The sequence below is a fragment of the Pneumocystis jirovecii genome (genome assembly GCF_001477535.1).
Source record: "Pneumocystis jirovecii RU7 chromosome Unknown supercont1.8, whole genome shotgun sequence".
Lineage (NCBI taxonomy): Eukaryota > Fungi > Ascomycota > Pneumocystomycetes > Pneumocystales > Pneumocystaceae > Pneumocystis > Pneumocystis jirovecii.
The window spans coordinates 109446-133973 of record NW_017264782.1 but is presented as its reverse complement, the minus strand read 5'-3'; the positions used below and the strand labels follow the sequence as shown (position 1 = coordinate 133973).

The following is a 24528-nucleotide window of genomic DNA, read 5'->3' as shown; positions in this document are numbered from 1 at the left end:
CTTCTTGTGTCGTCGTCGTCGGCTCTATCGAAATCACGTCACTCGGAGTGTTCATAAAGCACAAGCGACAACGCAACTTCAAATTTTGAATAATTCAAAGACAAAGATTTGACGTGTCTTAAAGACTGAAAAAAAACAGCTTATAAGACTGGAATGAACACGTTATTTCCGTGATCTTAAAGATTGAAAAAATATTGGGTTTTGGTTGAGTAAAAGGAGACGATGAAGATAAAGAGAGCAGTTCCGAAAAAAATTTCCCGGCCAGTAAGTGGAAAAAACGGAGATATTTGGGCGATATTCCGTTTTTTTTGTATGATTAAGAGCTGACAGGGTCTGTTTTAGCCGGCAGAATTAAAGGAAGTGATTGATCGTGCGTCAGAGGTGGTGGAAGAGGAGCTTGCAGGAATGTTGAATAGTTTTGACGAATGGAAATATGCACGGGGAGATTTATTCCATTGGGTGACAGTTTTGAATCGGTTTGATGGGATACTTGAGAGGATTTGCAAGGAATATGTGTTGAAGAGTGTTCAGATTGTTGTTTTTGTACCGAAGACGAAGGAGCTTCTTTTAGCAATTCTGCGGTTCTCGACGCTTCTTTTAGATAATTGCTCAAATAGAAACATTTACAATTCATGCAATGTATGTTTTTTGGGGTTTGCTTTTTTCTTTTGATAGCGTAATATGGTGTTGGTTGATCAGAAGCTAATATCTGGTTTTAGTATCTTAATGATCTATTATACAGTACGGATGTGGATGTAGTGGAGCATACTTTGTATCTTTCTTTGAGGCTTGCACAGAGAGTGAGTAGTCAGCGGTATTATCGGTCCAATTATTTTATTTCTTCGGAAAGATGTTTAAAGCTTGCAATGAGTTTGCAACAGTCATCTCAGGAGCGTGGTACATCTGGAATTGATATGGTTAAGCTTCTTTCGGATTCTCATTCAACAGATGGGTATAAGAATGTTTATTATGCTTTTTATCGTCATTTAAATCCAGTTGAGGCAATGGCATTGACTGCTTCTAGGTATTTACTTTGTTTTTGCATGAAAGTGATTAATATTCTATAGTAGAGATAAAGAGTCACAGATATCTGCACAGATAAATAAGGCTAAAGTTAAAGAAAATCAATCTCCTTGTGTAACAGAACCCATGGATGATTCTATAGAGGGTATGACAGCAATAAAGATTAGTTCCGAAAAGCTTTATAATAGGCAAGTTGAAGACATTCTTAGTGATGCAGTATCTACATACAATATTCCAATGACTAATTATTTTGATTTAATGTTAAGAATTAGGTTTGCGAAATATGTCTATGATAAAAAGAAGAGACAACAGTTGGTTTGTATAAAAATTCTTGCTATAGCTGTGCTGGGTAATTACTATATATTCATTTTTATATTTATCTAATTCTGCTTCAAGCATATACTGTACAAGAACATGTGTTACATTCCCGTTTTTTCATTTTTGAGCCAGATATTATAACTAATCTCGCACAACTTATCCATCCTGATAATAAAATATCAAAGGAAGTAGAGATAGCTTCATTTTATGCTCTTGAAGCATTGGCACACCATAGACCGAAACTAATGGATGTTCTTTTGGCGTTAAATGCGTCTGTGAATCATGGTATTTTGATGTATGTTTTTAGAACAATGATAATAGAATTGGAAAATCCGAATTTTGCGAAAGATTTTTTAAAAGAATATGTTGATGCTTTATTTTTACTTATTCATTATTTGACAACTACGCAACAAGGAGGAAATATGTTAACATCTGCAGGCATTATTTCTTCTCTCATTCGGCTATTAAAAAACAAAACACCTAAAGCGATTAGGGCAGTTACTAAAGCTACTAGCTTACTGGATCATTTAACTTATGGATTCCCTTCTACTTTTAATGCATTTTGTTCTGCACGGGGACTTGACGTTTTAGTAGAAAGAATAAAGGACGAAGTTGATTATAATATTACTCAGTTTTCTTCCTTTGATAAGTTATTAAAAACTAGCCCAATAGAACATTCAATGTCTCAAGAAAGATTTATTATTTTAAAGACTATGTTAAAATTCACTTTACATATGATGCAGTCTACAGGGACTTCAGACGGGTTGCGGAATCTTGTTGATTCGTCTCTTTTGGAGACTTTGAAAAAGATTTTTACTTATTTTGAAGATTTCGGGTCTTCTATTATTGCTATGTGTAGGATTTTTATTTGGTTTGTTTTCTATATCTGTTAATATTATTTAGCTATAAATATTTTATCTACTTTTATTCATAATGAACCAACATCATATAGCATTATTCATGAAGTGAAACTTTCAGAAACATTTTTGAAAATGACATCATCCTCAATATTACCATCACCTGATGTTATATCAGCAATACCTAATGCTTTTGGTGCAATATGTTTGAATACTCAAGGGATGGAGCTTTTTAGCAGTATTAAACCATTGTCCTCTTTTTTTAGCATATTTACATCTTCTTTGCATCGTAAAGCATTACAGGAGAGTGAACTTTCAAGTATTTTAGGCACATCCTTCGACGAATTAGTGCGGCATCATCCTAGTCTTAAGTCTGAAGTTATTGATGAAGTCCTTGCAATGCTTAAGCGGGTTCTCCAAATAGGTTCAGAATTGACGAGTATGATAGATGTTACGAATATGTTAATTACTGCTTCTGATAATGAATCAAATTCTCGTAATCAGCAAGATGACGTAATTATGAAAGAAAGATTTGATTATACAGAGGATGATGAAAATGGTGTAAAACGGCCTGTAATTATTTCGCATATTGATTTTGTATCAAGGGTAATATTAATTATTTTTTTGAAAAAAAAGAAAAATTTATAATAATTTAGTTTCTTGAGGGTTTTTTTCAAAATTCTGCTCATTGTCGGGAATTTTTGAGGAATAATGGGCTTGATATTCTTTTGCAATACTATTCACTTCCTAGTCTTCCTTATGATTTTATAGATACACCTGCAGCATATTCTTTATCACATTTGTTTCGTATTATTAGTGAAGTGAATGTGCAAACTGTTCTTCTAGATATTATGAAATATTTCCAGAAATCTTTAAGCAAGTTAGATATATTGTTAGAATATAAGGATTCTCGGAGTTTTTTTGAGAAATATCTGAAGTTACTTCCAACAGGATTAGAATTTATTTCTGAAGGCAATTGTTTTTTAAGAAATTTATCACAAATACATGCTTTAGGTTCTTTGCTTTCAGATATATATGAGTTGCCAATATTTTCTCATGCGCGTTCTGCTTTGTCGTTTTTTCAGCTTTTTTTATCGAATCCTGATTTAGATGGACTTTTAGAGAAGATAGGGCATTTAATCCGTGTTTCTGTATGGGAAAGTATTAGACTTTTGAATATAATACCAAGCGATTTGGAGGAAGCTACAAGATTTGCTGATGATTCGAAAACTAAAGCTACAGACAAAGAAAAAAAAGATTTAAAACTAGATCAGCAGGTTGATAGAAGCTCTTCTGCATTTCTTAATGTGAAAATGATACGTTATTTACTTGTGCAGATTCCGACATCTTTGAACAATTTTTTTCAAGGTATAGTTAGTGTTGTATTTTAATTATTAATTAATTTAAAAAGGTCTAACAAAAATGTTGATAACGCATCGGTTTTCTGATTCAGGGCAACGAAAAATGGCTTTAAAAGTTGCAAATATTGTTGGAACTATTTTAGCTCAGCATTTGAAATGGGAAAAACTTGGTGAATAATTATTCTTTGATTTATAAATTTAACGTGCTTTAGATAATGTGGATTCTATAAACGATAAATATATGTATTGGATTATGATCCTCGGTTTTAATCAAGCAGTGATATTGGAGGGTATATTTTTATTTAATATTAAATTTTATATAATTTTTTTTAGAAAAACAACAGCTTTCTGTGCAGACTATTGTATTAGTTGCATTTGATAAATCAGGAGGGGTAAGTGCTACGTTGCATATTTTAAAAGCATTTTGGCAAGAAGTAGACAAATTGTCTTCTGTAACTGAGGTTTCTAAAGACAGTTGTTCTATTACATTTCGAATGTATGATGGAATTAAAATTATTCTTCAATTTTTTAAAGTAATTACTTTACCTAAGGCATTATTAACATCTCTTCAAACTGCTGGTTTATCGTCTCGGGAGAAAGATAAAGATAAGCCTGATTACTTCAATCCTAATGATTTTATTGCTCAACTTAGGATGTCTATTCTTCCATCTATTAGGGATCTTTGGGCTTCTGATATTCTTTATAAAATGCCTTATTTGAATGCGAAATCTATAGTTCAAATTCTCAGTCAGGTTTTTAAAACTGATGGAGAAACGAATGAAAAACCCGAAAGTAATGCGTCATTAACACCATCTACTCATAGAACATTATCTGGACCTAGTGAAGAGAGGATTCGTCAGCTTTGTGATATGGGTTTTTCAAGAAATGCTGCTGAAACAGCTTTAATTCGTTGTGGTAATCATTTGTCTACTGCTACGGAATATCTTTTGGCACATCCTGAGTTAAATCAAGATGCAGGAACATCTAGAGTTCATAGTAATTCTAATTTATTTTCGAGCTATCCACTTTCTCTTCAAAATGAGCAAACTGATGATAATATTGCGAGAAATATTAATGTCGATACTGTTCAAGATTCTTTTTTTATATCGTCGTCAAATCTTTTGAATTCTTCTGACCAGGGTGTATCTTCTATCCAAGATAATATTGAGACCGTTTCTGGGTCAGATAATATGAAAAAGTCAGAAATTAATATATCGTCTTCGAAGGGTAAAGGAAAAGATAATTCAAAGATAGATTCTAAGATGTATTCTGATGTAAATCTTACTAGTATTCGCAAGTCTATAAAGTCTGGTCTAATTGAAAGGGTTTTGTCATTGTTGAATATACATAATAATCTTGTTTTTGAATTATCTGGATTAATATTAGAGGCATATTCATATTCTAATGAAAATAATTGGAGTATATATGTAGTACAGTTTATTGTTAGTAAGATAGGTGAGCTAGAGAGTAGAATTAAATTGTCAGAATCATACGGTTTACAAGCTGCTTCAATTTTGCACCTTCTTGGATTGTTGCTTCATGATTCTTCTTTTTATGAATCATGTAAAGACAAGGTCTTGAGTTTTCAGCCTGTTTTTATTTGTTTTCTTACTTGTGAGAATGATAAGCCTTCTCCTTGGATTTCACCTGTACTTTTAGTGTTTGAGCAGATTATAATAGCGTCAATACAGCCAAAGCAACAGCCTCTTCTTCCAGCTACTGAGGATAGTCCTCCAAAAGTCGTTTCGAATTTATTTTTTTCGATTCAGAAAGAGTGTATTTTTGATGCTGTATTAGATTTATTCAAAATAGAACTTCAAAAAATTGATGATATACTTTCTCTTCTTAGAATATTAGTTATTTTAACTCGTTCAAAAGATATAGTTATTCGTTTTTTTCAAAAAGATGGTATGCAATTGCTGTTTTCTATTATAAAATCCATATCTGGGAAATATCAGAGCGAACATTTGCAGATTTTGATAGTAACTATTTTAAGGCATCTTATTGAGGATTTAGATATTATTCGGAATATAATGATTACTGAAGTTAAATCATATTTTAGTCAATCACGTTTTCGAGGATTGGATATTAGTGCTTTTTTAAGAAGCAATACACAACTTGTTTTGAGAGAACCTGACACATTTGTAGATGTTATTGAGAAAGAATGTAAGTTACCGCGTTATGATTCACATAGTAGGATACACCAAATTACTTTAAAGGATTCGGAATCTACTGAGGATTCTGTACAAGAGACTGCATCTAATGATCAAATATTGCCTGCGTCATCTAGACCGATATGTCAAGATGAGATCTTGGAAATAAATAGATCTGAGGATTCTAGTGTTGTCTCTTTTCTTTTATCTGAATTGTTGGATTGTAAAGATAGTCTAGGATGTGAAGAATTAAAGCAACCTGAGTTTAACGTGGCCCCTGATGCTTCAAATGTAATAACAGCGAGTATAGAGCAAAATAAAACTTCCAATGTTGTTTCTAAAGAAAATGAATTTAAAGCTGAAGAACATCCTCAGTATATGTATAGATGTTTTTTGCTTCAGTGTCTTGCAGAGTTATTATCATCATATAAACATTGTAAATTGGAATTTATTAATTTTTCAAGAAAGTATATTTTTAGAGGAGCCGTTGTTCCATCAAAAATACGGTCGACAATGTTAAGTTATTTATTATATGAAGTTATTCCATACGGTACTATTAATCCTTCTGAAAACATACAGATTAGGAAAAGGTTTAGTGCTTCAAATTGGGCTATATCTGTTATAATTTCATTATGTGCATCTACATCTGAAAGTAGCGAAGAAAAAACTAAGTCTGACATGATTTTTGTGCGTAAACATGTTTTAGAGGGTATTTCGAAAGCCTTTAAAGATTCTTCTTGTTCTTTGGAGCCATTAGAAATGCGATATTCTCGCTTGCTTACTCTCTCTGAACTTTGTTATAGATTACTTGTTGCAAGAGCAAATATAAAAGGTACTAGTAATCATACCAATGATGATCATAAAAAAATAGCAAAGTTGATGCTGGAAAAGAATTTCATGAGTATATTAACAGGAGCATTGGCAGATATTGACCTAAATTTCCCATCATCTAAACGTTTAGTAAGATTGATACTTAGACCATTGAGAAAGTTGTCCCAAATAGCTGTTGAGTTAAATGAGAACTCGGAAATTGAAAAACCTGATAATAATGATAAACAAGATGGAACTTTGACAGATGCATCTATATCTGAGCGAGAACAGTTGGATGAAAGAGAAGAAACTCTCGACTTATATCGTAATTCTGCTTTGGGAATATTTCATGGTGAAATGGAGGATAATGAGGATTCTAATGAATTTGATTCAGATGATGAAGAAATTTACGATGAAATGGATTTTGATGAGGAAGATTCCGAGACAGGGAGCGTATTAAGTGATGAAGATAATGATATTAATATAGGAGGTCAGCAAAATGGGGAAATGGATGTATGTAATGATCTCTTTTGAAGAAAGAACTAATGAATCAAGGTTGAAATTATACTTGATGACCAAGTAGATATAGATGATGTTAATGAGCAGACGGAATTGGGTTCTAATGATCCTGTTGATCCTGATAGGGTATCTGAAGATGGTTTCGATGTTGAAATTGATGATGAATCTGGATGGCAAACAGAATCGGAGCATGATGATCAGGGTAATATTGAAGATAGATCCAACCAGTTGCGTTCGTTATCTAGTGTTCAGCGAAATAACGAAGCTGATGCAGATGTGTTAATTGATGATAGAGAAGATCAAGGAGAGGATGATGATGATGATGATGACGATGATGATGATGATGATGATGATGACGATGACGATGATGACGTTGAAGAAGCTTTAATAGAAGAAGAACTTTTACCTAATGACATTGATGATATTGAGGCAAACGGTCAATGGGGTTGGAGTTCTATTGATGATATTACAAATGAGGATGATGACAACGATATTGGTCGTTCAGATAGGAGATCATGGCATGCTATAACTTCAGGAAGCTGTCATTTTATTGGTAATATGATTGTATGTGTTTGTTATTGGTACTTACTATTTAAATAGGTGAGCCAAATGTTCAAGTATTTCGTCGAAGTTCTAGGATTAATAATGGGGTAGAAAATAGTATTAATCCTTTGTTAATAGATTCAACAAATATATCACAAAGACATATACTGCAAAGCCGCGATAGTTTTTCAAGATCTGATAGTTTTACTGATTGGGTTCACTCTATAGAGCAGTTGATAGGGGGAGGGGCTGTTCAAGTATTAGGTGATGTAATGAATAGAGTAAGTCGTCAAATAAGAGGTCCTTCTCAGCATGCTATTAGAGTTGAAGTTAATACGAGTAATGGTAGTTTGTTAACACGTGAGGTGGAGAGAATGTTTGGTCAGCGTTCTCAATCTGTGCAACAAAATCAAAGATCTTCTAGAGAAGATCCAATTACTGCTGTTGCTACATGGTCACCGACATCAACTAGTCAAAGATGGTCTGATGAAGCACGTTTGATCTATGGTAGTGCTGTTGTAGAAAATGCATTATTGATGTTGAACTCGCTGATGAATGTACTTGTTCCTCAGGCTGTTAAAGATGAAAGGATTCGTAAAGAGAAAGAAAGAATGCTAGAAGAGGCAAGGAAAAGTCAAGAAATGTCAGAAAAAACGTCTGACGATAAAAATAATAAAGAAAAACATCTTGAGAATGAATTATCTGGCAGTGAATCAGATAAAATAGGTCATACTATAGTTGATTCTTCTCTCATGGATGGTGTTGAAAATGTTTCAGATCAAGCTCAAGGACATTCTGTAAACTCTTCTGCAGGGCCTCCCCAGCGTGTTACTGTTATGTTACGTGGTAATGAAATTGATATTACTTCATTGGATATCGATCCTACTTTTCTTGAAGCATTGCCTGAAGATATGAGAGAAGATGTTCTTACTCAACATATTAGAGATCAAAGAGTTGCTGCATTGACAAGTCAGTCATCTGAAATTAGTCCAGAATTTTTAAATGCTTTACCAGAAGAAATTAGGGAAGAATTGTTACAGCAAGAAGCAGCTGATAGAAGAAGAAGGGAGAGGGAACAACAGTCTTATTCTTCAAGAAATAATACTGATACGGTTACTACTGGGCCAGTTGAGATAGATCCAGTAACATTTTTAGCTACACTTGATCCTTATCTTCGAAGGCAAGTTCTTCTTGATCAGGATGATGAATTTTTATCGCAGCTTCCTCCTTCGCTTGCCGAAGAAGTGAATTCGCTTCGAGAGAGGTCTGCAGGAAGATTGGGTCAGGTCTTTCAAATACCAGCATCGTCATCTCATCAACAAGAAGCTAGTAATACAATATCAAAAAAATCCTCAACAAAACATGAAGTAGTGCAGCTTCTTGATAAAGCAGGAATAGCTACTTTGGTTCGACTTCTGTTTATCCCGCAGCCTAACGGCAAAAATCCGTTGCATGATATATTATTAAGTGTTTGTAAGAATCGTCAAAATAGAATTGAAGTAATAAATCTTCTTCTTTCTGTATTACAAGATGGTACTAATGATTTATATGCTGTTGACAAAAGTTTCTCGCAAATGTCTCTTAGAGCAAAAAATACTGTTTTAAAAGGAACACCTAAGTCTAAAACATCATCAAAATGCTCTCTTTCATCTTTTCTTCAGTCAAATGGGGAAAATACTCCAAATTTGGTTACTCAGCAATGTATAGAGGCTCTTGAATTTCTTGTTCAGTGGAACGAACATTTACCTTCTTATTTTTTAAATGAGCATGATCATATAATTCGTCCACGGCGATCTAATTCTCGTAAAGATAAGGGGAAAGACGTGACTACTAAGGGATCTAAATATGCTATTAATATACTGTTAAGTTTGCTTGATAGGAATTCTATTTTGCAGAATTCTAGTATAATGGACCAGTTTTCTCATTTACTTTCTATTATAACTCGACCATTAGTAGTTCTTAAGAAAAAAGGGAAACAAGAGTCAGAATCGTATAAGAATTCAAAGTCTTCTCAGCCTCAATCTGAATTAAATGATGATACAGTTGATGAAAGAAGTGAACAGAATGCTGATTCTCATGATGATGCTGATATAGGGTCTGTTGATAATAACGATAAAGACCAAGATGTTAAAAATAAAAACAAAATTGTACAGCCACCTTATATTCCTGAAAGCAATTTAAGACTTATTGTGAATATTCTTATTTCTAGAGATTGTTCGAGCAAAACTTTTCAGTATACGTTGACTGCTATGCAACATTTATCAATAATTCCAGGTTCTAAAGATATTTTTGGAGATGAGCTTGTTTATCAGGCTCAGGCATTTGGTTCAAAGTTATTAGGGCAATTAGATGATTTAATTCAACAAATTTTAAATGCATCTTATGGAGTAGAATTACAAGGGACTGCTTTATCTGAATTTTCTCCTGCTAGTTCTGATCAGGCTAAATTATTGCGGATTCTTAAAGCTATTAGTTATCTTTTTGAACAGAAAGAAAAATCAGAGTCTCTAGAGAATGATGATAGTAATAACGATTTATTTAGACTTTATGATTCATTGACTTTTTTGCCACTTTGGAAAAAGTTAAGTATATGTTTATCTGCGATTCAAGAAAGGCCAGATATGATGCATGTTGCAACAATTTTGTTGCCAATGATAGAATCTCTTATGGTTATATGTAAAAATACAGCTTTAAAGGATATATCTAAACGAACTCATGGATCTCGTCAGCCTACTCCTGCTGAGGATTCAATGGAGTCTATATTTTTTTCTTTTACTGAAAATCATAGGAAAATACTTAATCAGATGGTGCGGAATAATCCTTCATTGATGAGTGGCTCTGTTTCTCTTTTGGTAAAAAATCCTAAAATTTTGGATTTTGATAATAAACGTAATTATTTTAATCGGAGGTTGCATGATCGTGGTTCTACTAGAGAACATTATCCGCCTTTGCAATTGAATGTTCGCCGTGAAATGATATTTTTAGATTCATATTTGGCTTTATATTTTAAATCAGGTGATGAAATGAAATATTCAAAATTAAATATTCGGTTTCATGGTGAAGAGGGTGTAGATGCAGGTGGATTAACGCGTGAGTGGTATCAAGCCCTTGCTAGACAAATGTTTAATCCTGTAAGATTACAATTTTGTTTTCTTATTTATTTATAATTTGTTTATTAGGATTATGCATTGTTTATTCCTGTTGCTGCTGATCGAACTACATTTCATCCTAATACAAGATCAGATGTTAATCAAGATCATCTTTCATTTTTTAAGGTTAGTTTTTTTATTGTATGTTTTTTCTCTTAAGAAATAAAGTTTATTGGCCGTATTATTGGAAAAGCTCTTTATGATAATCGGTTATTGGACTCTCATTTTAGTCGTGCAGTATATAAGGTAATTTTTATTTTATTGATATATTTTACTAATTTTGAATAGAAAATATTAGGAAAACCTGTGTCTTTGAAGGATATTGAGACACTTGATTTGGAATATTATAAATCATTAGTATGGGTAAGAGTTTTTTTTAGATTTTTTACTCTCTATAATGTTTTTAGATGCTTGAGAATGATATTACTGATGTTATTACTGAAACTTTTTCTGTTGAAACTGAAAATTATGGTGCAACAGAAACAGTTGATTTAATACCTGGAGGGAGAAGTATATTGGTTACTGAAGAAAATAAGCATGAATATGTCAAGGCAGTTATAGAATATCGGCTTATTAATAGTGTTAAAGATCAGCTGGATAATTTTCTTATTGGTGAATATTTTATTTAATTATATTGTTTTATATTCATTTTTTAGGGTTTTATGATATTATACCACCTGATCTTATTCAAATATTTAATGAACAGGAATTAGAGCTTCTTATTTCGGGTCTACCAGACATAGATGTTGATGATTGGCGTCATAATACGGAGTAGGTTTTATGTTTATATTGTTTTTAGACTTATTTGTTAGGTATTATAATTATACTGCATCATCGCCTCAAATACAGTGGTTTTGGAGAGCTGTTCGCTCGTTTGATGACGAGCAGCGTGCAAAGTTGCTTCAGGTATTGTATATCATTCTTTTTATGTTAATTTACATTTCGTTAGTTTGCAACAGGGACATCAAAAGTTCCTTTAAACGGTTTTAAAGAACTTGAAGGAATGCAAGGTATTCAAAAATTTTCTATTCATCGTGATCCTACGTCAAGTGATCGTCTACCTCAAAGTATAATTTTTTCTTTTTCAATAAAGTATTGAAATTTTTTAGGTCACACATGTTATAATCAAATAGATCTTCCAGTGTATGAAAGTTATGAGGCACTTCGTGCTGCTTTACTTACTGCTATAAATGAAGGTTCTGAAGGATTTGGTTTTGCATAACGAGTTATATTACTTATTAAGTTTAATTTAAATTCATAGACCATATAAAGTTTGTATGCTCATAGTTGTTTTGTTTTATTTAGAAGAATAAAATATTTAAATTTATCTAAATCTTGATTTTTTAAATTTAGTCTCGTTAGATAACATTGGTATAAGAACTATCTTACAAATGGTTTTTGTTACTCGTATAAACTGTGCACGGTCTTTGTGGAAGGGTTTAGATTATTTTGTATGCTGAAATTTTGTTAATAGTTTTCAGGGCCTAATATTGCTTCTTTTTCCATGTCTTTATCTAAAGCATCAAAAAATTCACCGCCGATCAAAACTCAAGAAAGATCCTGTACAATTCTTCCTAGTTTCGTTGGGTATCTTTTATTTGTTTTGTTTTTTCTCTTTAAATGTTTAGTTTGCGTTTTTTGGTTCATAATGGAAAGAATTATGTGAATGTCCTTGTAACAGAAGAAGTTGATTTTGCCATAATGATTTGATTTTTTTAATTCATATTTATTAGATGGTTGGTCACAAGCTTGGAGAGTTTTCACCAACACGGAAAAAGTATTTTGATTGTTTTTTTGTCTTTATTCTTATAATTTAGGTTTACATATAGACATACAAAAAATAAGTGATGGTTGGTATATTTGGTTTTTTTTCGATATTATTTACATTAGTGATATCTTTTGTGATTGATATTGTATTGTATTATTGGAAATAATGAATTTTATTTTGTTTTTTAAATATGGGTATCAAGATATATATTTCCAAAATACAAAAACATGATTTTTGATGTTTGGTTTATGAATAATGGTATTTAAATATTTTCTTATGGAATTCTTATTTTTTATATTTTTATTTTATCAGTTTTTTGTTACATAAACATTTGTTATGAATGTATTACTAATAAGGTATGGATTTTTTATTATTTCATTTAATGATAGTTTTTTACGTTTTATGTGGAATTAATATTCATTATTAATGTTTTAGATCATTTATACTTGTTGATTTGTATTTTTTCGTTTTTGAAAAATCTCAAGTCACTCGGGATAAGACATAAAGGATTTTTTAATTAGTGAAATAATAATGGAGAATCCCCATGAAGAACAACAAAATGCATTGATGGCACGCATTGTAACAAATGTGGTATGTTTTTTTTTTTTTAATTTTTGTCTCATTAACTCCGTCTAGGAGAAATTGAACGAAGCTATTATGGAGTTTAACCGTTGTATTCAGGTAAAAGATCCATTACTGCGTATTGGATTTTGTTGATTGTTCAGGAAATTAATATGGCCAATATGAATGTTGAACTAATTTCACAAATGTGGGCAAATTACGGACGCAATGTTCGGTTTCATTTGGAAGGAACAAATCAGCTTGAAAAGCCTCTCTAGGATTCCAAAATAGCATACCATTTATTAATAAATAGTTCTCAGTTATTTGTATAGATAAAAGGGCTTTTAACAACATTCTAACAGTTAATTTCTTCACTTCTTTCTGTACTATCTTTTCATTAATACTTGTTTCTACCTTCTGTATTTTGAGCTATCAGTACAATAGATTTTCAGTAACTCATATCCATCTTTTCACTTCTTTTTTGTGTATTCTTATATTTACTTGTTTTATCTCCGCTGACTCGTCCTCTTAACGACAACCGATGCAGACAATTTATAATGTTAGAGATGTGCTTTTTGAGGCTGATAATATAGTGTTTTCAAAAGCATATGAAGATCCTCTTATTCTTATTGATAATGGTATCTATATAGGCTTTTTTCTGCGTTTTTTTACCATATTTTGAGGTTACTAATTGATAATTAGGATCTTGGCAATGTAGAGCAGGATATGCATCTGAGAAAGAGCCGCGTATGGTCTTTGACAGCGTTGTATCGACCTACAGAGATCGTCGTCAAATGAGAACCTATACTTTAGTGGGGAATGATACTTTAGTAGAGCCTATGGCGAGACAGATGGCAAAAAGTCCTTTTGATTTTAATGTTGTTGCAAATTGGGATTTAATGGTGCGGAATATCTATAGCACAGTGATTGAGTGGCTGTGCTGCTCTTTATCTGTGAAAGAATGATTTTATGGGCTGATAATATAAAGGAATCGTTGCTTGATTATGTTTTTTTGAAAATGGGAGTATCAGGATCAGAAAAAGTAGAACACCCGTTGTTGATGACAGAGCCGGTGTGTAATCCAAACTATACTCGTGGAGGTGCGTCTGTGTTATTTATAGATATGAAATTGATTGGTTATACCAGTGATGTCGGAATTGTTATTTGAATGTTATTGTTTGCCGTCAGTGTGTTACGGGATTGATAGTTTTTTTTCATTTTATTACAATGGGGGTGTAGATGGTATAATTGTAAGTGTAGGAAATAACACTACACATGTGATTCCTGTATTGAATGGCTCTGGTAATTTGAGTGCATCGAAAAGGTAGTTTTTTGTCCTTTGGATATTTGCGTGTGAGTGATGTTGAATATAGAATATCATGGGGGGGTATACAGTCTACAGAGTATTTTCTTAAACTTTTTCAATTGAAGTATCCAAATTTTCCTCAAAAAATGACGTTTACGCAGGCGCAATGTTTACTTCATGATCATGCTTATGTTTCTTTGTCTTATAATGATGAAATTAAAACATTTTTAGATCCAGATGTGTTAATTGTTAAAGATAGAATAATCCAGTTTCCATGTATAGAGATGATTTCTAATTTAAAAACAGAGGAGGAAGTTGCTCGATTAGCTGAAAAAAGAAGAGAAGCTGGTCGTCGCTTGCAAAAACAGGCTCAGAAAACACGTTTGGAGAAGTTGCTTCAAAAAGAAAAGGATATGGCGTATTATATTGAGCTTCAGGAAACTATAAAATTTAAGGATAAAAAATTTATCATAGAAAAATTAGAATCAGAAGGTTTTGCTGATGAAATAGAATTGGCTTCTACGATAAAAAGGCTTGATACTGCGATTAAAAGAGCAAAAAATAAAGAATCTGGCCATGATTCAGAAACTCCTTCTTTTCCTTTACTTGATGTTCCTGATTCAGAATTGGATGAAGCAGGGCTTAAACAAAAAAAGCATCAGAAATTAATGAAGTCTAATTATGAAGCTAGAATGCGAATTAAGGCTGAAAAGCAAGTAGAAAAGGCTCGGAATGAAGAAATAGAAAGGTTAGATGAAGAAAAGCGTTTGAATGATTTTGAAAATTGGCTTGAAGAGAAAAGAAAAGCTAGGAATTGTCTTCTTGAAAAAATTAAAGAAAAAAGGAAATTAAAAGCTGAACTTAATGATCGGAAAAGCATCGCTAGTCAGATACGTATGAAAAATATTGCTAGTTTGGCTAGTGATCAATCTTCTAAAAGAAAGAGGAAAAAAGCTATTGAAGGTAGTATTATTCTTTAATTAAACTGGTTTAATTAGAATTTAGTTGAAGATACTTTTGGTGCTAATGATGAAGATTGGGCTATTTATCGTGATATTGTTAATACTTCAGAATCTGATGAAGATAATAATAATCTTCAATATTTAGAATCTCAGTTGATGTTATATGATCCAACATTTGCTAAAAGTGATGCATTAGATCCTGATAAAGATTCTGCTAATTCATGGATTCATATGTTTTATAGAGGAGTATATCCTCCATTTGACCCTAATGATATTCAACAATCATATCAATTGCATTTAAATGTTGAAAGAATTAGAGTTCCGGAGATTTATTTTGAACCGAATATTGCTGGTTTGGATCAAGCTAGTATAGTTGAAGTCATAAGTGATATTTTATCTCGTTTTGATATAAGTGATTCACAAAGAATGGCAGACAACATTTTCTGTACGGGCGGTGCCTCTTTGCTTAAAAACTTTAGTCTTAGAATAGAAAAGGATTTTCGAGCCTTATGGCCTGCAGATAGGTCTATTTGTGTACGACAGGCTAAAGATCCTCTTATTGATGCATGGAAGGGTATGCAACAATGGTGTCATACTGAAGAATACAAAAAGAGTTTTATAACTAGACAAGAATATTTAGAGATGGGCTCAGAATATATGAAGGAGCATGGAATGGGTAATGTTAAAACATAAAAGTTATGCATGAGTATTTATGTTGAAAAAATACTGGATTTTATAGTATTGATTTATTTTTTTATATAAGGTACTAATTGTTTTGGTGTTTATTTATAAAAATTTTATTTTTGTTATTGTTTAATGTTTATAGTATTAATTGTTTAGAAAAGTAGGAAAAAACTATTTTAAAATGATTAAAATTTGTATTTTTCTTTGCTAATTTTTATGATATTTCAAAATGTTTTATGTGATTTTTTATAAATAGATTCTTCTGTATTGGGATGCTCAAGTAATGATGTGGTTCGTTTATTAACTAAAATGCTTTTCAAATAAATAAATGTATTGTTTGTTTTTTTTGAATATTTTAATTTCTTAGCTTTCAATGTCGATCAGTAACCTCACTTTAATATTTCTTCTGAAATATTAAAATAATTAAGAAATATTGATTTAAGTTTTTTATTTTATAAAAATTTTGTCTTCAAATTAATTGGGTTATTTTATATTTTAATATTTATTTTTTTCTGGTTTGTTTTTTGTTTATGATGCGTTCAGAAGAATCTCCTATGGATTTTACTTATGAAAATCCTGGTTTAGCTGATGATGTGAATTCTCCTCTTAGTCTTTCAAATATTTCTAAGTATCTTGGGGATCCTGAATTGTCAAAAAAGCGTATTTTTTTGGGGTTTTAAATATTCTTTTTGTTAATGATTTATTTAGGCGCTTTTTTTGAAACTTCAGAAAAACATGTGCCCCCACTTACAACATCATTTACATCTACTGGAAATGGTTCTCAATTTTTGTTTTCTACGCCAAAAACAATTCCCAATTTTCGGAAAATATTTATGAATTCTCATTTGAATGTTGCACCAACAGATAGTTCGGGTTTAGATAATACACCGAGTTGTGAGACAAACACTGATCTTTGTGATACTCCTGTTGATAATGCTTGTGATGCTTCCAAGAAGAATTTTTTTTCTCTTGATGTAAAAAATAATAAGATAAGTCAAGGTGTTATAAGAAAAATAAAGAAAAAACGTATATCTAAAAAGCATAATGAGCAAAAATTTTTTTCTGGGAATACAACAGATAGTGATGTATTTTTATTTTGCTTAATATTTTTAATGTTAATTTTTTCTAGGATGAGCCAATTCTTCCATCCCAAACGAATAATTGTTTTGCAAATTGGTCTGTTAATTCTCATCGAGATATTCCTTATATTGCGTCTGGATATATACAGTTGTTTTTTAATGTATTTCTTGTTGGTATTTTATTTTATTTTGCTATAACTTTTGTAAGAACTATTCAAAGAGATGTTGATCAAAAGGTAGAGGAGTATTCTGCTGGTAAGTTATATTGTAATTTGGTTTTTTTTTGATTAACTTTTTCAAGAAATTTTACAAGAAATGTCTTTATGCTCAAAAGAATATACTGAAAATCGTTGTTCTCCGGATTATAGAGTTCCTGCAATGGAACGTGCATGTACGACTTGGGAAAGATGCATGAATCGTGATCCTACTGTTGTAGGTCGTGCAAAAGTTTCTGCAGAAACTTTTGCAGAAATTATTAATAGTTTTATTGATCCTATTTCATATAAAACTATGGTAAGTAATAAAATTATGAAACAAAATCTGATCTTTTAGATATTTTGTATTTTAATAACATTTGGATCTGTTTTTGTTTCGAATTTTGCATTTGGGTTTTTTAGGGCAAAAAGTATAAATCATCCTCATCCATATATTGCTGCTGCTGCACCACATTTTGATAATATTTATAATCTTCGGAGATATCGTAGACAATTTAGTAATAATCTACGCAATTCAAAAAGGGTGACATATGAATAATGATTACATTATTGATTTATGACTATGTTTTTTTCATAAATTGATTCTTTACAATTTGATTAATTATTAATATTGTGAATTTTAGAATTTTGTTTTTATATAATTGTACTAGAATATGAATTTGTATAAATCTATTTTAAGTATTTTATAGAAATGATGAAAATATTAATGTATACGCTCCAAAATTTTATAAATTATACCCTGGCATTTTTCTATATACATTATATATTTTTAACTTGTAAAAATATTTATATATTTTCTTCGCATGCCCATCCTTTTATTCCTTCCCCTCGAGAACCTATTGGTATATTAAGGTATTTTTTATTCATTCCAGGTGTATCTTTCAACCATGGATGATTACTCATTCCTCCTGCATTGGCTCTTTTTTCTGGAACAATCTCTAACATTGGAAGTAGAAAATTACTTAATAAGTCAGATTCATTCCATGATAAATGATATTTATCATGAAGTACTTCTGGCAATCCCCAATAATTTAATTTTGAAATGTGACGCAGTTCGCCTAAAAATAATAGTTAATTTAAAATATATATATGTTTTTTTTACATTTTTTGTTAAATATTTCATGGGAATATTTTCCACTTGATGCAAGAAATCGAGGAAATTTTCCAAGTAATTCTATAATTTGTGCAATATGATCTAGAATTATTAAAATAAATAAAAAAATAGAAAATATTTACCATCATTTTTTGTATAATCTTGTCCGTTTTTAGGATCAAATAAATAGTCGCCTGTTAATAATTCAAATACCTAGTAATGTTATAAATAAAATATATAAAAAATTAATTACCATGCAAGACATACTCCAACAATCTGTACTTGCGCCCCATTTAGCACCCAGTAGCACTTCTGGTGAACGATATTGCCGTGTTTGAATATCGTCTGTAAAATGGTGATGAGTCCAACATGCATTTCCTAAATCAGCAATTTTAACATTTATGTAACCTATGTTATCAGGAGATGAAAATGATGCCATTGACTGTTTTTCAATATTTGTTTCTAAAGAGATTCCTGAAATATCCTTTTCAAGTGTTTCATCTTCTTTATCATATTTACTAGAACCATTTTCACTAGAGTCTAACTCTCTTTTTTCCAAAGACTGCTCATCACTTCTTTCTTCTCTCAAGTTGTGTATAGTAAGATCTGATTTGTATAATAAAATATCGGAATTTAAGAGTGGCTGACTATTTGTTATGAAATTATTACGTTTTGACTTTCGTATATCAGGACTGCTACTTCGGGGGGATTCTTGAGATGTATTAGTTACTTGAGCAATAGCTTCTTCATTACTAATACATATAAGGACATTTTCTGGCTTTAGGTCAGTGTGTATTATCCCGCAATCTCTGTGTAAATAATCTAGTCCTAAAAGAACCTGTTTAGTGATTTGCTTTACTAATGGCATTGGTATTCCGCGATAATCATATCTTTTAATAAGACTAAGTAGATTTTCTCCTAATACTTCAAATACCATGCAAATATGAGTCCCATTGGGGCCTCGATGTTCAAAATCGTCAAGTAAAGAAACAACATGAGCTGCTCCTGGATGACAAGGATTTGCTGTGTTGATTCTTTTTAGTAGTTTTATTTCATCGAGCGCTGTTTCTGTATAATGGGCGGCTGATCGAACAATTTTTAATGCAACATAACAATCTTTTCTAGAAATGTATTAAGAATATACAAAAGATGTTTTTACAACTTACAATGTATCTTTAACAAGCCAAACAGTCGAAAAATGTCCCCACCCAAGTTTTCTGAGAATTACATATCTTCCATCTTTGAATTTTTCACCAATTTTCACAGGATGATATCCTCCTTTGCAATAATCTTCTAAGTCTTCTTCCCCAGAAAGTTTTTCATCATCTTTTAGAAAATATTTTCTATCTTTTTTGCTATCTTTATGAGAAGAGTTTGTTTGTAAATTATTTTGATAAAAGTGTTTTGATGTAGACTTTTTCTCGTAGACAAAAGAATCTGATACCCTTTTTTTGTTGCTGGAAATGTATTAGAAATCATTAGGAAAACATATTTTAGTTTATAATACTTTCCTTGGGCTATTTTTTATTTTTTCATTTTTTTTTATGTCTGATTTCTATCATTTTTTAGTTGTTAAAAATGTTTTTGTAATACTAACCTTATGATGCATTCTTTATGACTAAAATTAATAATTATAATTATGAAATAATTACGCTACTTTTTATATTAACGTTATTTTTTCCTGTTTCTTTATGTTTTATGATTTCTTTAAATGAGTTTTTTAAGCATTCCACGTAAGATTTGATTTAATATGATAAATCCTGTTTGGAAAAAGCGCTTTTCTGCAAAAAATTATTTTTTGTCAAAAAAATGCCTTTTTTTATTCTAAAAACCGTATCTTTAGAAATGTGAAGAATAAGAACTATATTAAAAGATAGTTTTGTATGTTCAAATGAGCTAGTATATTCCCTGTGTTTCTCTTTTGTTAAAAATTATATTAAAAATTGAAATATTTGGATTTTTGATGTATCTTGAGAATGATAAAATTGGGTTAATTTTTTTTGAAAAAAAAATGTATGTTTCACTGAAATTTCAAAAAAACTTTAAAACTTTTTATGGTTTCATAAGGGTTTCGAATTTTTGTAAAAATCATAGGAATTTACCTTGTTTAATTGTTAAAAAATCGGATGTTCTTTAAAAAACGGTAACGTATATCGAGTTAGATATTTTAAAAAAAAGTTAAGAAAATTTAAAAATCTTAGGAATGATAGATGGAACAGATAATAAAGATAATTCTTCGACTGAAGAAGTATGTTTTTTGTCTTGAAATTTTCTTAAAAAGATTGATGTTTTTTGTTTAGTTTGATTTTGATATTTTAAAAAAAAAGAAGAAAAACAAAAAAGTTGCTTTTAGTAGCGATAATGATTCTTTAGAGGATGGTGTAGATGGTTCAGAGGACGTTGTTAAGTTAGTTTCTGGTAAAGATTCGGAAAAAAAAATAAAAAAATATATATTAGGTTCTGATTTTGAGGACTGTAGATGGAGATGCAGAAGTTGATGAAATGACGAATATGTTTGCAAATTTGAAGAAGAAGAAGAAGTCTTTTTCGAATTTTGAGGATAGTGAAGAAGATTTGAAAGAATTGGGAGAGAATGATGAAAAGGAGCTTTTGAATGATATTTTTGATTTGGGTGAAGGGATGAAGAAAAAAAAGAAAAAAAAAGTAAATATGGAAGCATTCGAGACTTCGTTGAGTGATTCAAATACGAAAGATCATACTGAGCATGTGCTTGGCTCTATTAGTCCTCGAGAACAGGATGAACAGGCATGGCTTAAAACAGATAGGGATTATACATATGCTGAGGTATTAATTGTTATTTTTTATAGTATTTTTTAATGTACTTTTAGCTTCTTGCTCAGGTTTTTAAGGTTTTACGTCAGAATAACCCTGAATTGGCTAGTGAAAAAAAACGTTATACGATTGCGCCTCCAACTATTTATCGAGAAGGAAATAAAAAAACTATTTTTGCTAATGTGATTGATATTTGTAAAAGAATGCATCGAAATTCTGATCATGTTATTCAATTTCTATTTGCTGAATTGGGTACAAGTGGGAGTGTGGATGGTAGTGCTAGATTAGTTATTAAGGGGAAATTTCAGCAAAAACAGATTGAGAATGTTCTTAAACGATATATTGGTATATAGGATTTCGTTGATATTTTATGTTTAATAGTTTATAGTTGAATATGTTACATGTAAAATTTGTAAATCTCCTGATACTTTATTAACTAAGGAAAATCGTATATATTTTATGACATGTGAGTCTTGTGGAAGCAAAAGATCGGTTAGTGCAATAAAGACAGGATTTAGAGCCCAAACAGAAAAAAGAAAGCGTTAGTTGGTTATAAAAATAAGGTTATAAAATTATCGAAATAGACATGTAGATTACGATAAACATTTAAAAATTTTTAGATTATTGTTTTTATGTTTTTGATTTTTGTTTATAGTTTGTCCATAATTGTTTCTATTAAATATATGCATATAATTAATAAATGATTTGGGAATTTATTAATTCTTTATTAATTCTTTTATAATGTTTTTGTTATATTTTAGATTATTTTTTGAATCTGGATTTTACAAGTTTTTGAAAGTTATAAAAAGCTTAGTTTTATGAAAACTCGTTTTGCAATTGTTTGGTTTTGAGGTTTTCTTCTTTTGTAAAAATATTATAGTTGTTTAAAAGTTATATTTAATATTTTTTATATTTATGAAAATGTTTTTAATATATATTCAAATATAAGAGTAATGGTTTAAAAAATTAGATTTTAATCTATATTATCGAGTATTAAAGTTATTTTTGTTAGCTTTCTGATTTTATTAAAAAAATCATAATTTTTTAAGGTTAAAGTTTGTAAGGAAAATGATATTAAAAATTATTTTTGTATTTATTATTTTAATAAATAGACAATAAATTATATGAAATATATATTAAATATATTTATGATATTTCTGGATTAATCATTTTAAATTTATTATAAAATTATTATTAATTAATATTTATTTAAATTTTTATTTATAAAAATTGTTCTTTTATCATTTTCAAGAATTGAGTATTTGTTTTTGGAAATTTAAGTATCTATTTGTAATAACTAAATGCTTTAAATTTAATCAAGTTTTAAATATTTTTAGATCTTTGTATTCGTGTTTGTAATAAAAATAGTTTTATTTAAAATACATGGTATATTTCTTTTTGGGTTAAATTATAAAAATTAAAGAATTATATTTATTTTTGTTTTTAGAAAATTATATGCTAAAATTTATCTGTAATTATGTGTTTATTTGATGTTATAATTAATAGTTTATGACGATATAAGGTAATTAGAATATATTATTTTTAGAGTATATGATTAATTGAAATTTTTAAGGAATATATATTTATTACTAAATTACTGTAATATTTAGATTAATAAGTTATATAGTTTTTTTTGTTTGTTTGTTTGAATACTTTAAATATTTCAAAAATATATTGAAAAACATTTAATTTTTATATTCTAAAGCTAGACTAAAATTTAATTTTGCTTTTATTTGAATATTTTATAAAAGATCATATGAATTATTTTTAAGACAGTATATCTAATAAAGAAATATGTGTTATAATGTTTTTTTGCATTATAAAAAAATTAATCTCACTAAGTTTGATAAAAAAAGTATGATTATAAAAATATATTATAAAAAAGTATTTTAAAACAATTTGAATGAATTTTCAATGATTCTATAGTATTTTATTTTTTATTCTAATCAGTGCTTTGTTTTTATTAGATGTGAAACTATTTGTTTTAATAAAATTATACATTTTTTAAAATGTATTTACTTAAATATAGATATCTATTGTTTTAAGAGGAAATGTTTTTATGCAATTTTGATATTTTTTTAAATATTTGTAATTTTAATACTTTAGTTATTTTTATACATAAATTTTTGACTTTATAGATATTTCAAAAATGAATTTTTAGATTGTTTTTTAATAATGTTTAAGATTTGTATTAATTTTAATGTTTTAATTAGTTAAAAGTTAAAAAAAATAAAATTTGATAAATTATTAAAATTGTAAGATTTTAAATGATTTTAGAGTTTATAAAAATATAAAAAAAAAATACATTTTATAATAATTTATATTCATTAAAAAGAAAATGACTCGTTCTGAAGAAATATTTTTAGGTCTTAAAAGTGTTCGTGATACTATTCTCCGTTATTCTAAAAATACTGAAGTAAATATGATTTTTTTTTTTAAATTTGGTTATATTAATATGATTTAAGGTTCGTTTAGTGGCTGTTTCAAAGTTAAATTCTGTAGAAGATATAAAAATTGCGTACGATTATGGTCAAAGACATGTATTTTTTTATTTTATATTTTTTGATGAGTAATTATAAATATTAGTTTGGAGAAAATTTTGTCCAAGAAATGGTTGAAAAAGCCAAATTGCTTCCTTCAGATTGCCAATGGCACTTTATTGGAGGTAATTGGTTCTAATTTTTATGATGATTAGTTATTTTTATGTTTAGGACTTCAAACCAACAAGTGTAAAACTTTAGTGTCTATATCTAATTTATGGGCAGTTGAAAGTTTAGATTCTTATAAAAAGGCATTTGCTTTAAACAAGGCATTAATGAATTTAAAAAGATCTACAAATATGCTAGATAATAATGATAGAAAACTTAATGTTTATGTTCAAGTAAATACGAGTTGTGAAGAAGGTTAGTTTTAAGATATTCTGTACTTTTTTCTAATAATTTAGGGAAGAACGGTGTTGCTCCCTGTGATTCCGAAGAGTTATGTAGTTATATAATAAATAATTGTAAAGAACTTCATCTTAAAGGACTTATGACTATTGGCTCATTATCTGAAAGCAATAGCGAATACAATAAAGATTTTGAGGTATTTTTATAAGGATTGTTATCATCGAATAAATTTGTTAAGACCCTTGTAAAATGTCGAGATAAAATTACTGAATCTCTTGGAATAAAACTGGAATTAAGTATGGGTATGAGTAGAGATTTTGAACTAGCTATTAAAATGGGATCAACAAATATAAGAGTTGGAACAAATATTTTTGGTATGACACATTTTAATTTTATATATCGTTTTAATGTTAAAATATAGGAATAAGACCTACAAATTTGTATAA

At 29.6% G+C, this 24528-nt stretch overlaps 8 protein-coding genes across 8 annotated transcripts; 7 read left to right on the top strand and 1 right to left on the bottom strand.

Moving 5' to 3' along the window:
- Positions 1-222: 222 nt before the first annotated feature.
- Positions 223-11955, top strand: T551_01913 (uncharacterized protein; the record flags this gene model as incomplete). The annotated part of the gene is made up of 20 exons (XM_018374176.1): positions 223-264; positions 343-639; positions 720-1024; positions 1068-1372; positions 1420-2196; positions 2245-2804; positions 2855-3566; positions 3610-3729; positions 3772-3849; positions 3893-7035; positions 7078-7594; positions 7642-10715; positions 10764-10859; positions 10902-10979; positions 11022-11096; positions 11141-11345; positions 11390-11504; positions 11546-11639; positions 11683-11800; positions 11843-11955. 20 exons carry the CDS (start codon positions 223-225, stop codon positions 11953-11955), a joined length of 10824 nt encoding a protein of 3607 aa, XP_018229530.1.
- Positions 11956-12124: 169 nt separating this feature from the next.
- Positions 12125-12581, top strand: T551_01912 (ribosomal protein S19; the record flags this gene model as incomplete). Its single annotated transcript, XM_018374175.1, has 5 exons — positions 12125-12170; positions 12215-12320; positions 12362-12419; positions 12467-12510; positions 12551-12581. The coding sequence occupies 5 exons, from the start codon at positions 12125-12127 to the stop codon at positions 12579-12581; spliced, it is 285 nt and encodes a 94-aa protein (XP_018229529.1).
- Positions 12582-13032: 451 nt separating this feature from the next.
- T551_01911 (uncharacterized protein) lies at positions 13033-13340 on the top strand (the record flags this gene model as incomplete). Its single annotated transcript, XM_018374174.1, has 3 exons — positions 13033-13092; positions 13138-13182; positions 13227-13340. 3 exons carry the CDS (start codon positions 13033-13035, stop codon positions 13338-13340), a joined length of 219 nt encoding a protein of 72 aa, XP_018229528.1.
- A 263-nt stretch (positions 13341-13603) lies between these two features.
- On the top strand, positions 13604-16023 carry T551_01910 (uncharacterized protein; the record flags this gene model as incomplete). The annotated part of the gene is made up of 6 exons (XM_018374173.1): positions 13604-13700; positions 13765-13985; positions 14051-14162; positions 14209-14386; positions 14436-15331; positions 15374-16023. The coding sequence occupies 6 exons, from the start codon at positions 13604-13606 to the stop codon at positions 16021-16023; spliced, it is 2154 nt and encodes a 717-aa protein (XP_018229527.1).
- Positions 16024-16544: 521 nt separating this feature from the next.
- Positions 16545-17846, top strand: T551_01909 (uncharacterized protein; the record flags this gene model as incomplete). The annotated part of the gene is made up of 5 exons (XM_018374172.1): positions 16545-16674; positions 16723-17099; positions 17144-17348; positions 17395-17606; positions 17646-17846. The coding sequence occupies 5 exons, from the start codon at positions 16545-16547 to the stop codon at positions 17844-17846; spliced, it is 1125 nt and encodes a 374-aa protein (XP_018229526.1).
- Positions 17847-18094: 248 nt separating this feature from the next.
- Positions 18095-20010, bottom strand: T551_01908 (serine/threonine protein kinase SKY1; the record flags this gene model as incomplete). Its single annotated transcript, XM_018374171.1, has 7 exons — positions 18095-18366; positions 18411-18503; positions 18545-18614; positions 18655-19522; positions 19568-19815; positions 19909-19956; positions 19999-20010. The coding sequence occupies 7 exons, from the start codon at positions 20008-20010 to the stop codon at positions 18095-18097; spliced, it is 1611 nt and encodes a 536-aa protein (XP_018229525.1).
- A 594-nt stretch (positions 20011-20604) lies between these two features.
- Positions 20605-21740, top strand: T551_01907 (translation initiation factor eIF2 subunit beta; the record flags this gene model as incomplete). The annotated part of the gene is made up of 5 exons (XM_018374170.1): positions 20605-20649; positions 20702-20819; positions 20881-21206; positions 21251-21539; positions 21583-21740. 5 exons carry the CDS (start codon positions 20605-20607, stop codon positions 21738-21740), a joined length of 936 nt encoding a protein of 311 aa, XP_018229524.1.
- A 1792-nt stretch (positions 21741-23532) lies between these two features.
- On the top strand, positions 23533-24503 carry T551_01906 (YggS family pyridoxal phosphate enzyme; the record flags this gene model as incomplete). The annotated part of the gene is made up of 6 exons (XM_018374169.1): positions 23533-23610; positions 23660-23734; positions 23781-23859; positions 23906-24097; positions 24139-24278; positions 24321-24503. 6 exons carry the CDS (start codon positions 23533-23535, stop codon positions 24501-24503), a joined length of 747 nt encoding a protein of 248 aa, XP_018229523.1.
- Positions 24504-24528: the final 25 nt, after the last annotated feature.